General features: G+C 35.9%; 1 protein-coding gene across 1 annotated transcript in view; it reads left to right on the top strand.

The window, feature by feature from the left end:
- The window catches only part of LOC110446965 (kinesin-like protein KIF21A), a 137,696-nt gene that overhangs the window by 501 nt on the left and 119,674 nt on the right, over positions 1–17,521 (top strand). Inside the window, exon 2 of the mRNA XM_021492312.1 lies at positions 14,902–15,081. Within this exon, the coding sequence (XP_021347987.1) occupies positions 14,902–15,081 (180 nt within the window). The remainder of the gene's footprint in view (positions 1–14,901; positions 15,082–17,521) is intronic.

The raw sequence follows: 17,521 nt of genomic DNA, 5'->3' as shown, positions 1-17,521 counted from the left end.
TTGAAATGATAATTAGAACCTTTGAGATACCTTCAAAGAAGTTAGTTTAAATTTAAGTATTTGCACTAAAGTACAGTACTTTAATATTCAAATTGTGACCACTGAAGTATGTCGTACTAAAATGTTCAGGGTGTCGGCATTGTATAGCGTTTTGTTGATTTCACTATCGTTCATTGTACAATTCTGTTTGATATTGCTTTAGATTCTAGACTAAGATTGATACGTAATTATACATGATTACATGACAGATGTAGCTGTTTAAGTAGGGCTGTACCTGGGTTGTTGTCTACATTACAGTTAATGTACTGTATATACATTTCTATGTTTATTGTTTATGATTTTGTCCATTCATTTGCTCACACTTTTCCTGACCAAACATTCCTATGCTACGCTATTTCAAATGGTGAAATGCTATGTCCAACCATTGCAAATTGTAAACAGAGCCATGTGTGACATATATGTCTTCGACAAAATAGTTTTGCCTTAGTCAAATGAGGGGGGACACTCATGCATGTACAAATGTTACTACCAGGACAGAAAATTTTACTAGTCTCCAGGAAGTATGATGTCAAGGCTTTTGTTTCTACCCGCATGTTGGTGAAATGAAAAAAATGAGGCATCATGTGACAGCCTCCGTCACCATGCATCAGTAAAATCTTTGGACTAGCTACTAGTATCTAGACCAGGTGTTATAGCCGCATGGAAGATTTTGTATTGTAGATATATATGTTCGACATGTGCTGTTTATTATGGGGAAATTAGACTACATAACTAGGGATTTGAACATATATTAAAAAATAATTAAATGGCCTACTCCTTATTTATATGTTGATTATTTCTAAAGACATCAACGTTCATGAATCATTCAAGTAGAATTGCAAAAATATCCTTTAAATTTTCTTATTGATAGATTATTGTTAAATGAATTTGTGACACATTACCATGATATAGCTTGCACTTCTTTGCATAATTTGCTAGGCACTGCCCTCTCCCCCCCTGCATTTTTAACCTATTTTGTAAAGTCCCATCAGAGAAAAGGGAATACAAAATGAACGTTTGTCTTTTTCTAAGCTATGATGAAAATGAAGATGTTTCCACAACCCTTCCAATATTACCCATGGGGGATGTAACAAATGCAACATTGTGTAAATTTTGTTTTCTAACTAGTTTGTTAAACATTTTTATAGGCACTTGAGAAGGCCTGGTGCTTACATCTTCAATAATTAATCAATCAACTTGAAATTAAACAATAATATCATAAAATGTAAGTAGTCGAAATAGACCGGTTACATCACACATGATGTATGACTCTTTATAATACACATGTAACAAGGGGAACGGATGCATGATTTATAAGCTTGTCTGGTATTTATTGGAAGCCAGATGGTGCACAGGCACTGCGAAGTGTTAATAATGCACAGTCACAAGTTTTATTAAGTATGATGAAGTATTACAGGGACACCGGAACACAGGTATTATATATTCCATGAAATTATGGATACATAACACCTGGCATAGATTTTAACACATGAAACCTTTTTTTACAACAGTACCAGTATATTCTGAAAGGTGCATGCACACAAAAATATGCACAATGAAAAGCTGTAATGCAGCTTATCTAACAGAAGCATTTATATTTAAGTGACATTATGAAAGTATTAGGACCCACATCCCTTATTTTTTTGTTTCCTTCTTGATTTCATGCTCAGTCAGCCTTTTTAAAAATATTTTTTCTTGTATTTTTTTTTTATCAAATCGGAGAAAACAGGGACAAAAACCCTAATCAGGGTTGATATATCAGGAGTTGGGTTTCAAGTTCAGCTTGTCAAATAGAAATACACAGTTTTGAGTCATAAAGCCAAACTTTGACTAATTATTTGCCATCTGATATACAGATCTCTCCACGATAGTACATGTGTGGTATACATTTCAGACATGCATTCAGTGTCCACCTGACTTTCATAGCTTAAAGCTACATGATTGTGTGTGATATAAAACTGTACCTGCCCACTGAAAAACCCCTATAGCTGTCTGATTCATAAGATTTACTGGTACTCCCAACAAATGGGTGTACATGAATGTAACACTACAGTGAAGTTGATGATGATGGTGGTTGTCATATATATACCCCCAGCTTGTTCATGTATTTAACTATCATGTATACTACTTGTATATATGACACATAAAGATTTGCCCAAGGTAAATGATTATGATACATTATGGAAGCATGCAACAGGGTCAGCCCTGGACTTCCCAAACTCTATGAGGACACTTTCACCAAATTGAGTTACCCGTAGATATATATGTAAAATAAGGGTGCCCAGAGCCGTCCCAGACCCATCAAAGACCCATCATCACTCCCCCTTCCCCAGCTCACTGCCCTCCTTTCATCAGTACAATTTAGTGACCTTGTAACACCCTACCAGTCTGCCCCTTTGCAGTCCCTTGATTATGAAACAACTATAGTATTTGACTTGTACTAAACATACATGTATAGATGCTACGTATCAAAAAACTTGTCCAAGGAGGAGGAGGAGCTACGGACTGTCCGAGTGCAGGTGCACTCCAGGGATGTTCTGATAATCAAGGAACTGCAAAGGGGCAGAGTGGTAGCTAGGGTGTTACATGGTCACTTAATTGTACTGATGAAAGGAGGGCAGTGAGTCGGAGAAGGGGAAGTGATGATGGGACTGGGTCTGGGATGGGTCTGGGCGACCTTGCCTGACATCTACAGACTACTGGTACCTGCTCACTGGTAGTCACCTGTACAAGTCTAGCAACACACCATAGTATATCAATATTAAAATTTAAATAGATCTATGTATTATACTTGTACAATTTATTGTACAGGACTTGCTGCAATTGCTTAGTTGCAAGGCTGTAAAACGAGAGTCTTTGAGAAGATGCATTAAGTACAAGTTAAAGAGTGTAGATCCTGAATGGTGTGACTCAACTGAGACAGGTGATAGAGAGACAGTACAGAAGATGTAGTACTCGATATATATAGAATGTGTGGTATCGGGAGGCATCCTCTAGTACAGTACTGTACAGTGGTATTGATTTTTGCGTGATTCATAGTTATATATACTGGGTTATATTGAATTAGATTTCATGCACACACACTCTGACTTTTTAGCTGGAAGCTTTAAGTGATGTCACCTGTATGAATCCCACTCTTATAGATCTTATTATCCAACGTGCTGTAGCTTGGTCATTAGTGTTGAGTGTTGGACATAATAAAAGGCTTAAATAGTGGAAGACTGTAAGATTTATAATGCAACCTGTTGCAATTATTAGTAAAAATACCGTTTTCGTATACAAATGTGTACATATAAATATATATGTCAATGTTAAATTTAAGACTAAATGGATTCAGTAACAATACATATTTCCAGTTAAAAATATTATAATAATGCTGAAAATTAAAATAATACTGAAATTATTTATACATATCTAGGGGGCAGATCAAGTGCAAATGTGCAGAATAGCGAATGAAAATATGAGACATATTTGAAAGATACATAAATATGCTCTAGTTTTATGGTATGATTAGTTAGGTAAGAAAAAAGTCAGTAGGGAGGTAACTCAAACACAACTCAGATCAAGTTATGATGTAAAAGGTAGCATATAGCCTTAATTCAGCTGTACAGTTTTTAGATGACATATAGTGTTGAACCATGTTTGACTGACATGGTTAGATGGAATCAAATTTTCTCTGGAGCTGAATTGTTAAAGGACTAGCTAGATCATCAAATAATTATCTTTTGTCCTGGTTTTGAATTCAAAGATCACAAAATGTTACAGGGCATTTATCTATTTATACAAATGTAGACCTGTCCATAAAAGTCTGTCTACGAATACAGTACCTGCGAGTTCGAAGTCATCTGCATTTGTGCAGAATAGTAGTCAACCTGCAATTGACCTCATGACCTTTGCAGATTGTAATACATTTTTGAATCTCCTATTTGAAAAATCACCTTTTTAAATATTCATTTAATAAAAATGACCTGTTATTAGCAGACTTAACCTGCATTTTTACCATCAGATCTACATGTAGAACCTTTATTTTATTGTTGAGAATTTGACAGGTATGAAATGCATACTCCATGAGGTAATATGTATACTCGACTGTACTACTCGGGATTGCTTGAGATGACCTTAAATGTAGAGTTCAGGGGATTTTCCATAGTACTTGTATATATGTACCTATATATATTATCATTTGGTTTTAGTGTTAGATCAACATCTATATTGGCCGAGATAAATAATAAACATTTCATTCAAAGGAACACCCCTCTGGTTCAGTACTGTTACAGTGTGTAGACTATCTGTAGGCATCTAAAATTGAAATCTAGAGAAAACAAAAAGTCATGGGAACCCTGGAGCTAGATAACAGGGTCGTGTCTGAATAGCTGTGGATAGTTAAGCTTCGGAATAAATCTCTGTGGTCAATTTACCATGAGTATCACAGCATTGTCTGTAAAGCCCCCGCCACTTTGTAGCCCTGATTTCACAAATATTTTCCCTACTTTTGTATAAAAGGTACACAAAATGTATGCTGCTTTTATCTCTGGTTTATATCTAATAGCTACACATAGGTTGTTTGAATGCATTTCTTTACATTAAGTCTATTGCTCAGATTAGTATTAATACATAATATAACCATCAGGGCCCAGTTGTTCAAAAGGTGATTAGCACAAATTTTAATTTGTGTGTAACTTAAAAAATAAATCATTGAATTGGATACAACTTTCCAGATATCAAATATTTAGTAGAGTGAATTCACATGCAAAATTGTGAGATTTTACCTTGAATATTGACAAAATTATCAAAGGTTGAAAAATGTCATTAAGTAGTGATTAAGCTAACCAGCTTTTGAACAACTGGGCCCAGGTGATTAAATTGCAATTTGCAAGAAATCTACAATTACAGCGTATAATGCTGAGCTGGTATTCAATTCAATTTTTACCGGGTAGGTTTCTGTTTCCTTCATTACGACAGTAATTTTTTTTCAAATTTAAACTTATTTTGCATACATTATGCATCTGTCATTAGTTATAATGTATAACTGTTGATGTTCGTCTGTCTTCAAGTTCTCTGTTCAAATTAAATGGTTCAGAGAAAATCCTGTCCTTAAAACTACAAGATGGTTGCCCTTGTAATTCGAGGATCTTTTTCTGTAAACGAAAAAAAGAAAGTATTCATAGTTATGTAATTTGTTAACTCAATATCCTTTTTATCCAACATTTTTTTTTTTTTTTAGAAAGGTTACTTTACATAAGTGTTTGCAGTATCAGTATTGAAACTATTGGTGACGGACTTCCGCTGAAGCTGTATCAGAATCACCTAATACGATTTCCAAATTATTTGGTCACTTTAAATTAGCTTTTATGTGTGTTGAGACCTTCAATAAAGGATTGAAATTCCTAGATAACAAAATTTAATATAATTGAAAACAGCACATCGTTTAGATTTTATCATGCGACAAGTTACTACATACTATACATCACCCTAATCCTGTAATTTAGACATTAAGCGAGACCCTAGCAAATATGACACCTGTCAGTGTTACCTTTCAGGGGTATCTGGTGACGGTCGTCAGAAACCTCAGATCTTCACACTTGTACTTCTGCAACCTAGGGAGGCTCTTTATCACCTTTGTTGTAATTCATGCTGACAGGGATGATGTTTCAGATTTGTTTGTGTAAGCAAACATGGTTGATATACTCTCCTATCCATTTTGTATTAGGGTATCGCCTTTCGCATATATATACATTTAAATTGATCCAGGCTGTGGCTGTGGCCATGTAATGTTGTTTTTTAAAGACAGCAGGCCTGTGATACCAGTAGCTCGGATACACATCTAGAGCTTCTGTTTAAAACCAGTTGAAACTTTCCTGTCAGGGTTGGTTATATAGGGGTCATAGTATAGACATACATACACCAGCGTAGCATTCAGTTTAAAGCACAGTATGAATACAGGTTTTGATTGTTGGGAGCCAGTTTCACTGAGTTTGTTTGTAAATATGTTTACGTTTTTTTTGTGAATATCTAAGCAGGAACAACTTGGCGTTTTAAATGTATTCAAAGCTGTTGTGGGGCATACGCTGACTGCTGTTTTCTATTGACTGCTGTATGTGATCTTGCTTTTAAAGATTCTTGAACTTTAATAAAGTAAGTCAACTTAAGTCAAATCACTTTTGACAACATCTGCATCTGCACCTTCTGTGTGGAAGGTATTTTATCATCACTAATAGTATTGCAGCTAGATGTTTTTACAGTAATGTTGACAATATCTAAAATATTAAAATATTTCTCTAATTGTTATGTAACAGGAGTTGTTTAGGAATTGTAAAGAATCATTCCCCGTGTTGAAAAAAAAGCTTTAAACGCAAGAATATGAAAGAAAGTTACGGGCATGTTTGTAACACAGGTGAGGCGTACCTTTAACAACACTTACCTTTAAGACTGTGAGTGTGATTATATAAAACACCTTGACACATTTTCATGGGCTCAATTTTTTTTCTGTCATATCTACCCTGACTTAACTGGCACACTGTCATGTCCAATCAAACGATCTCCAGCTGACTGTAGATAAAGTTAGACTTAATCACTGTACATGTATATAAATTTAGTTAGACCTTGTTATACTGTCATCATTTGTCATATTGACAATATAAAGGGGTTTTACAATTAATCTCTTGAGAGAGGCATATTTAGTGTGAGAACTAAAACTTGATTCTATAATAGCCCTATTGTCAATTTTCCATCTTTTTACTATAAAAATGTATATTTACATTTCTGAAATATTGATTTTTATCATATTCTTGAGCTAGCTATCTGTTTACCACTTATTTCAGACACTGTATCAGGGAACACTGATTATGACTGATAGGCTAAAAGGGGAATGTTCAGAACAAGGATATTCTACTTGTACAGTCAGATGCACGTACATGTAGGATTGAAAGCTTCTTGAGGTTATCAAAATAAAACATGGTATGTGTAGTGGTTTATTAGCTCACCTGGTCCGAAGGACCGTGGTGAGCTTATGCCATACTGCAGCGTCCGTCATCCGTCGTCCGTCAATCAACTTCTCCTTTAAAATCCTACTAGTCCTGAATGGCTAAGTAGATTTTGACTAAATTTGGTCTGGAGCATCCTTAGGCCAAGGACACTCAATTTTTGCATAAATGGTGGGTGTGGCCCCCCTGGGGGGCAGTTGAGCGGGGCCGAATAGGGGAAATAGAGGTAAAACCTTTAAAATCCTTCTTCTACCATAGAGATTGAAGTATTTTATCCTGAATTAGTCTGGAACATCCTTGCATCTTGATCTTGGTATGGCCCCCCTGGGGGCAGAGGGGTGGGGCCCAATAAGGGAAACATAGCAAATTCTACAAAATCCTTGTCCTTTGGTAGGAATGACAGGATTTTGTCCAAATTTGGTATGAAGTATCCTTGGGTGAAGGGGAACCAATTTTGTATAAACAGTGTTGCCAATCCCACTGGGGGCAGAGAGCTCGAGCCAGGGCCAAATAAGGGATATAGAGGAATAGGTTTAATATCCTTTTTTCTTTCGTTAGGATGAAGGTATTTTTACCAAATTTGAACAGTAGCATCCTATGCGGAAGGGAAATCAATTTTGTGTAAATGGTGTGTCTGACCCCCCCCCTGGGGCCTGAGAGGTGGGGCCCAATAGAGGGAATTTAGCAAATTCTTGAAAATTCTTCTTCTGTAGGAATAACAGAATTTTGTCCATATTTGGTCCAAAACATCATTGGGTAAAGGCGACCTGATTTTGTATCAAAGGTGAGTCTGACCCCCCTTGGGGCAGAGGGGTGGGATCCAATAGGGGAAACGCAGCAAATTCTTCAAAATCCTTATTTTCCTGTAGGAATGACAGGATTTTGTCCAATTGCATAAATACATATACATGTATTTCCAGGTGAGCGATACAGGCGCTCTGGGCCTCTTGTTATGATTTCTTCTGGTCTGTTTGGGACAGATACAAGTGTCTTCTCTGTTTTGGTAGGGGTACTACGAGAACGTGTCTGGTAATGGTATTGTGGGTTATTGTGACTTCTGGTCAGTCTGGGACAGATACAAATGTCTTCTCTGTTTTGGTAGGGGTACTTATAGTGTCAGGTATTGTGGGTCATCGTATCTGTTCATGATAAGTTGGAATGATGCTAATTATTTATAATGCACACTTTAATATGGTACTCAATGTACCACTGCCTTGATCAGGATTGTCATCTGTACATGTGTGGTGTGTACTAGACACAAGATGTTTCAGCTTTTCCTGCTATGTAATGTGGTATGTTGTTAGAAGTACATGTATGTAGTAGATATATATGTAATGTATAGTCCAGGAAATTTGTGGCCCTCTCATCACTAGACCTAACAGGGTCATAAAAACATCCTCTGGTAGTCCTGTGGTACATTATATAGTATGTAGTAGATATATATGTGTAGTCCAGGGAATGCTGCTAGTTGTATCAATTTGTGGCCCTTTCATCACTAGACCTAACAGGGTCATAAAAACATCCTGTGGTAGTCCTGTGGTACATTATATAGTAGGTAGTAGATATATATGTGTAGTCCAGGGAATGCTGCTAGTTGTATCAATTTGTGGCCCTGTCACTAGACTAACAGGGTCATAAAAACATCCTCTGGTAGTCCTGTGGTACATTATATAGTAGGTGGTAAATATATATGTGTAGTCCAGGGAATGCTGCTAGTTGTATCAATTTGTGGCCCTGTCACTTGACTAAATGGGTCATAAAAACATCCCCTGGTAGTCCTGTGGTACATAATATAGTATGTAGTAGATATAAGTTGTATCAATTTGTGGCCCTCTCGCTTGACTAAATGGGTCATAAAAACATCCCCTGGTAGTCCTGTATTACTTGTTATCAGGCCTGTAAAACTCCAATAACCCATTGGAGGGGATCATCAGCTTCTCCTTGTCACGTATTTCCCATCTGTATTACCAAACTCTCATTCTGAACAACCTGATCTGATCTGTTTGGTATTAAAAATTAATGTGTCATTGTATTGAAAGTTTGGATATGTTTAGATTTGAACTCTTTTTAACCTCCTAGCTGTCGATTTTAAACCTCCTAGCTGTCCTCGGAGTCAAATCGAGTGGGTGTCCATGCCAGAATTTAATGTAGATTGTAAGCTGAAAGGTGTATATATAGTGTCCAGGACATCAGAAGAGGAACAGGTGTTCAACTTAGGTTGTGGTCAATACTCTGACCAATTTGTGAAATTTAATTGTTCAAATTTTAAATTAAAGCTAGCCGAAGTGGCCATTTGGACGACAAGGTACATAACTGAGAATGGGAATACTATTGTTGAAGTTGAGACATAACCAGGTGACTAGAAATCTAGAAGGAATAACTTGGTAGTTTTGGTGTTAACTTGGCTAGAGGGAAGTGCTAACGATGTAACTAATTTCTATTTATGAAATGTATTTATACCTACACATTACAAATTTATCTGTCCCTTAAGTTATAATGTTACAATTTTACTGTGTATCAAATCTTTATATCATGGAAAAATTCACACCTAAGGTTTTCACAAGATCAGAATGAAAAAAATCATTGCAAATATCACATAAATCTTAATTTTAGATCTTTACAAAATGTTATAAGTACAATTTACAAATTGAGCTATAAGTTCATTAATTTATAAAGTAAAAGTGTGGATTTGCAATAGTGAGGCCTATTTTGGAACCATCAGATTTTTGCATAAGTTTGCAAATGTCTTCCTTCGCGACATGTCCAAAACTGAACGTTACAAACCTCACTGAAGCATGTTATAATAAGGGGAAGTACATGTATATATGCTGTCAAATCTTGTATATATTGCAGAAAGTCCCATTCCTATTGACATAGTTAATTTGTAGGTGCCGTGTAATGCTCCCCTTCATCCAGCTGTCAAATCATGCAGTGTAAAGTGGATGGTGCATTGAATTTAAGAAAAATCCTCAATGTATGTCAAAAGAAGGAAACAATACGAATGAAAACGAATGTATCAATATAAGATTGATTTGATATCATTGACATGTGTTACCAGCTCTTCACAAAGTAACGATAAATAATTGTGTATTAGGCCTTATGTAACCATACATACTAATGCATGCAGACTTGCTGTATAAAACTTCTGGTTTGTCACATTGGACAGTGTTATATAAAAGGTTTTCAGTGAAAGCAGCCTCTGGCTTAGCTATATAGAACCCTATAGCTAGCTGCCTGTTGATGATGAGGACTAGGAAATCAATGGTGCTGACGTCAGCTGCTTCCACAAGCCTGGCCAGCCTCTATTAAGCCCACAGATTGTAACAATGTCCGGGTCCTGATCACAATGATCTAATATATACTCATAGCATTAGGAAGGCAGAAATATTTCAGCACATTGTTGTCGTTCTGGTCGGAGATAAACATTAAAACATCATGCAACATTAAAAGACAGCTTGCTGATTCTGAACAGATGATCATGATCCTATACTTTGATAGCATTTAAGCAATGCTTGTCCTGCACATGAACTTAGGCCATTTTGAAAGAAACCAGATTAATGTGATGTAAAAATTTCATGACATAACTTGTACAATAAATGTTTTCCTGACATGAAATAATGAATTTTCATTGAAAAAATACAGCATTCTTATTGGTATTTTTTTTTTGACATTAGTTGAAAATGTTTATATATATAGAACAGATGAATCTATACATTTAAGTCAATACCAGGGACTTTATGATTACATTGATAGGATCAAATTCTAGTTGATCAGTCATCAGTATGATCACATTGATAGGATCAAATTCTAGTTGATCAGTCATCAGTATGATCACATGCATGATTCACTATTTGTCATGCAGGCAGCCACATGCACAGAGTGAAACAGACTGCAGTGTCAATGTAATTGATCATAAGGTCATAAGGTTGTTTTCATCTCCATAACCCAAGTCCATCATATTCATACATGTAGCAGTTGCAACAGTACTTATTTAGGCCATAAAGCAGTATATATGTTCATGGAAGACAATATTATACCTCAAGTCAGATCCAATTAATGTCTCACATCAGGAACTTGGGTAGTGACAACAAACCACAAGGCACTCTAATGAGCATAATCAAAAAACATTGACCTTCATATCACACAAGAGAAATGGCACATTTCCCTACCAGATCCTGATAGTGACCATAAAACTTGTCAATAGTCGTCATGAACCTTCATTTTTGGAAACCCTGTGTTAGAATTTGTCTGTCAGCAGTCATCATCTATCACAGCAATCATGATATTCAGAGTAAGCTCTTGAGTACCTAATCAATTGCAACTTGTAAACACCTTAGGTGGAAAAGCAAAAATGTTGCTATCAAGAAAGGGGAAGTTCATGATCGGAAAGTCGAAATTGTCCCCCTTATCTTACAGCTTAGAAGTAAGCTGTCCGTGTTGGTCATGTTGTAAGTAAAGATTGATGAAAGCGGCTGAAGTTGAAGAGTCTGTGGTGTTCTTGATTTCAAGCCTCGGAGGGTATATACATATACGATCAATATGGTCAATACATTTCTTGTTATTCAAAGACAGCACATCGTTGATATATATCTGTATGTAAAATTAAAGGACTAGGCTAGGTTTTTGTTACCAGTCCTGTTAAGCTCATCATTAAATTCCGCTTCATATGAGACAAGAAACAAGTAGGCCAGAAGATAGGCACAGTTTGTTCCTGTGGGAAAGTTGAGAGTAAAATTAAAGGTGCTGAGGATTAATTTGCGATAGGAACTAATATTGTACTCATTGAATGAAACCAACCTTGAAACAATTCTGTTTTATTCATTTACAAAATGGACCCATGACTGTCCATTTCCCTATCCATGTGAAATTAAAACCAAAATCAAGATATATGTGTGACATTATAATCTGTAATATTAGATACCTTCTCTTGTAAGGAATATAACGATCCATGTTCAGTATTTATTAAGACCTATCCATTTCGAATTATTGAATACTGTATTTACTTGACCTAGTTAATATCTCCCCAATGTTTCCAAACATTGGCCAGCACACGAACATCCTAACAGGGTTTGTATACTTGACCATCATATTTCCATATAAGAGTGTATTTGCCTTCGGATGATAAGCTCGTCCCTATCTCCAAAAGCTTCCCATAGAACGGACATTATCGGGGAGTTTTGGATATACTCCAAAGTATTAGCTTACAGAATACACACAACCAACTGAGTCTTAATCTGTCCGACTCACTCCGATATCTACGCTATAAATGCTATATTTAGACTGGAAAAGAAGATGAACTGACTTACGTCCATATATGGATTAACAGTTAAGGCCTGGCAGAGCTAATATGTCTTACCCTACAAATAATGCAAATAGGGGAGCCTGCAGAGCTATATATATCCATACCAACATCGCCAACAGGGAGGAGCTAGCAGAGATCTATATATCATAATCGCCAACATGAACCTGTACAGCTATGTATCTATCCATAGAAATATCACCAACAACAAGACCTTGCAGAGCTATATCTAACCATACAAATATCACTAATAGGAGCCTGCAGACCTATATATATATATATCTAACGATACAAAATATCGGTAATAGAAGGATCTTTCAATGTTAAATTTATCCATGAAAATATCACCAAATGTAAAGCCTACAAAGCTATATATATCAATACACAAATCACTAACTATAGAAGCCTACAAAACCACGTCCATACAAAAATGACCAGTTTGAGGAGCCTGACCATCGGATGTAAATGTCAGATGTCAAATCTAATTTTACCCCATTTGTTTAAAGGTCTAGAATGTGTGTTGTGCATTTACACTATTGTACAAAATATAAAACATGACAGATACCTAGCTTTATAAGGCAGTTTTACTTTTCTCTAGAAATGAAAAACAAATAATTAACTGCTTTCTGTTAGAATAGTATGGAACATAAGCCACTTTACAGCATATAGATAAGAAATTAATACAATTATATACATTAATCAATACCATTTTTGAGGAATTCGCAGGAACTGCCTTATCAGGCGCTAACTACTAGTCCTATGTCACCTAGCTAATATCTCCCTATGTGTGTATGCCTGCGTGTGTGGTGGAGATGTGTTAGCGTTTTCAATCATAGACATAATTGTATGTCAACTACTCACTATTTTCCATCTTAGCAATATTCTGAGTCATTGAGGTTGTTTTTGTGACATAGTAAATCTCGGTTATAATATATGCTTTGAAAAACAATTTTGATAACGAAAAATATGAAACATCAAAATGCACGTTGGCTCTAGGGTCCCATAACAAATATCCTGGAACATGAAAAGTGGAAATTTTATCAGAGTATCTTATCGATGCAAATAACTAAAAGGGAAGTGTTTTGGTAGCATACATGATCATTATTTACATGATTAGAGAGATAAACAATCTTAAAGTGGAAATAGTTTTGTTTTTAAGGATTATATATATATATAGAATTTTTTATATTGAGAGATTATTGATCACGATGTGTAGGAAGAGAACGGCTATAATTTTTGTTTGGGAAGACAAGTGGTCTTTGCATACAAAGTGTCTGTCTAGACATGAACAGAGCAAACACGGGAATTACATGTATTGTCGTGACCTAACCAGTGGCTTCACTGGCTTGTTACTCAATCATTTGAATTAGCGAGTGTTTGATAGAATGTATCACAGAATATGTACGAAAATCAGAAGGAGCTTATATTGGTAGAATAGATCGGCTGAAACCTTGATTTACTGCTAGCATTTGTTGAGCAAGTTTGTTGTTATCTGATGAGTTTGGCAATGGAATTCATAGTTTATATATTGGTATATTGGTATGTTATGTTAGAGGGTTCTGAATTCGAAGGTGGGGTATTTTGAGGCCTATCAAATATTAAGAATTGACAGAAATAAATTTGTAGATGTTGGTATATTGCTGTACTAGCAATGATACAAATACATACTCAATCAGTCAAATGCATCAATGATATGTAAGTGTACTGAAGTGCCCTTTTTAACTCATGTTCATTCACCCCTGAAGACATATTTGAACTCGTTCATTTCAAAGGTTGGAATAGTTCATTATGAAATTTCAGGGGTAAATGATCATGAGTTAAACCCAGAAGTAGCAGTATTGATAACTTTGTCTTTTTCTTTTTTAAGGTTTCTATTTGTTTGCAATCATTAGTGTACATGTACATATCATGTATATGATTTTTGCAAAAGGTGTCTCTATCATTTCCTGTCTATATGAAAGTCTTGTGATATCTCTGTATATGTCAGTATGAACAACTTGTGAGAGTAAAACATTATCAAATGCTGTTAAAACCATTTTTATCTTGATTGAAATTTTCCCATTTTGACTTTTTAAACATTTGGGTTGTGTCAAGTTTGCATCGGTCATGCATGTTGCAGCATAAAATATTCAACAGTTTGTCAATACTTTAGTATGTTTCTGTGTACATATATTTGGTAAATTATGCAAATTAGCGAATTTCCACTTTTGATGAAGGTTAGCCTATAGCTTATAATTAACTAGCCAAAACCTGTAAACAATATAATTAACAAATGACGGAATCAAGATGTTGATGCTCCATCTTCTTTATTCTTGGTATTAACCTTCTGAGATGGAACTGTAATGTCATTACTGTTGGGTATCCATTGAAGATTCCTATTACAATCTACTTATTGCCCACAACAACCTGGACATTGGTTCTATCCTGCTTTGTTTGGACGCCTAAATTTCCCGTTTGTTACAGTGTCTGAAATCTTAATTTTGTCGTAAAAACTATATGTCTGCATATCTGATGTAAATAAGTTCATACACAGTTATACCTTGATAATAAAAGATGAAAATGGTATATTTTCTTTTTCAGAATCCGTCCCCAGCTGGCGCGCGAGCGGATAGACATGTGTCAAGTTTGTACCACAGTGTTACCTGGCGGCCAGCAGGTGATGCTGGGGAAGGATAAGGCCTTCACCTTCGATTACACGTTTGACATCCCCACCTTCCAACATGAGATCTACGACAAATGTGTTTTCAAACTTATAGAAGGGTAAGTGCCTATCCAAACCCAAAATACACTAAAAATGATACCAAATGTGTTCTCAAACTAATCGCAAGGTAAGTGTCTATCTACACCCAGTAATATTAGATCATGACAGATATGTCCACAGTCTTTAGTAGGGCATGTGTCTCTCATCACTGGGCTAAACCAGGTCTATGACAAGTGTTTTCTCAAGATTTAAAGTGACGCTCCTTTCCCTAGACCTTACTACCACCAACCAACAATATCACTACGTCTGTAATAGCAGTCGAAAAATGCACAACCAGACCAGGGTTCAAACCTGGGACCCTCCAAACTCTTAGAGGGACGCTCTAACAGTTGAGCTGGTCGCCAATGATCGATTCAGTCCAGTTCCACTACATTCCTCCATCCTTTTTCCTAGTCTTCGCCCCTGAAGACGCAACTATTTACAACCCAGGTTTGGGTATCCCCTTGCCAAGCGTACACCCAATGTTTGAAACAAGTCACAGGCACCACTATAATAGGAGTGGAAAAATGCATGGCCAGACCGAGGTTCGAACCGGGGACCCTCCAAACTCTAGACTGGCGCTTTACAAATTGAGCTACCTGGTCTCTGACAATCAACCCAATCCTTCTATACCAGGTACCATAACTCCTCTATATGTGTCCACCTTAAACAAGCATTATGAAATAAAGACATATACATGGTAATTTGTAAAAAGAACACTTTCAAACAACAATCTCTTAAATAATCCTCACCCAACAACAGTGCAGTATCTTTTGCAAACAGTCAGCACATTACATTGTCTATTTGTTGGGCTTGGTGTCTAAAAAACATTAACCTGTGTCCTCCAGTACATCAGTCAAATATCAGGCAAGACTTGATAGGATGACAAAGTGCTGCAATATTAATGATGTTTTGTATACTTGCTAACTTGGTCCCGTACATATATGTTGAATTAGCAAGGGAACTGAACATTGATCAGACACATCAGGCTGTATAAAACATTTTGACAGTTTTACTGCAGTTACCACTTAGCTGAATGGCCTAGCCATTATAATAAATGGCTAAAACACATTGTAGATATATAGATACGCTTTATCTAGATACATTTTGTATGTCTCATTTCCCCGTATATATATCTAGATGAATGCCATATTACAAAATCATATTTGATAGCTAGATTTTATTATACAGAGAGGTGTGAATGTCATTTTTATGTTGTAGAAAAAATTGGTTATTATATTGAAATAAAAAGTTAATATTTTCCTGTGAAAAAACACACGAATGTTACTTGCCATATTCATGTTTACAAAGAAATATATTGTTCTCCTTTAAGTGTGCTGTTATACTCCGAAAAATTATATTTGAATAAAATTTTAATATTTTTCTTTGCAAACACTTGTGTAACTTGCTTTGCTCATATTTGTGACAAAATCATTGAAATGTGACTGCTTCTAGTGTGGAAAATAAATATGAATAAAGGATTTAACAAAAAAGAGCGCTGCCAGCTACTGTATCAGGCCCATCAGAATGAGTCATTACCGTGCTCACACCTGTAATGATCTATCGCCTCCGTAAAGAGACCGGCTTACTTAAATAATTACTTATCTTCAGGGTCCATTTCATATTGTAAGTGTTGTTAGCTTCACTGGTTTTTATAGCATGAGTATTGATGTCTAAAACATAAAGCTGCAAATTCTTGAAAATGAAAAATGGTTTTATAAATTTAGGAAATTTAAACATTTTGATAAATGTTGAGACTTTGTTTTTTAATTTGAATTATATGGATTTAGTTTGACAAAGCTTCACTGGTAATGCTGGGCAGACCTTATAAGTCCCGACTATTGGTAAACACCCATCTATACTGTGTCAGGCTGACGGAGTCAAAAGTATCAGAAAGGTCACACTGGTCAAAGTAAAAACATATATCAAAGTGATGAGTCAATATAGACCTATATGTACCTGTATTTGTATATATATAAGTTAGCCTACTTTTACCTGTATTTGTATACAGGTGAGCAATTGTACACCTGGAGCTGGGGTACAGGTCACAGGTCATACGTATACTGGTCAAAGTAAAATCATATATCAAAGTGATGAGTCAATAGACCTGTCTACATGTACCTGTATTTGTATATACATGTATATAAGTTAGCCTACTTTTACCTGTATTTGTATACAGGTGAGCAATTGTACACCTGGAGCTGGCATGGGGTACAGGTCACAGGTCACACTGGTCAAAGTAAAAACATATATCAAAGTGATGAGTCAATAGACCTGGTTACATGTACGTATACCTGTATTTATATAATAAGTTAGCCTACTTTTACCTGTATTTGTATACAGGTGAGCAATTGTACACCTGGAGCTGGGGTACAGGTTAATCCAATGGCTAAGTCTTATCAGGGTACTTTCCAGGGCATGTTACACTTGTTTCTACTCATTCACCCCTGAAATTTCATA

Source organism: Mizuhopecten yessoensis, unplaced genomic scaffold (genome assembly GCF_002113885.1).
Source record: "Mizuhopecten yessoensis strain PY_sf001 unplaced genomic scaffold, ASM211388v2 scaffold3091, whole genome shotgun sequence".
NCBI lineage: Eukaryota > Metazoa > Mollusca > Bivalvia > Pectinida > Pectinidae > Mizuhopecten > Mizuhopecten yessoensis.
This window is presented reverse-complemented; position numbering and strand designations above follow the sequence as displayed.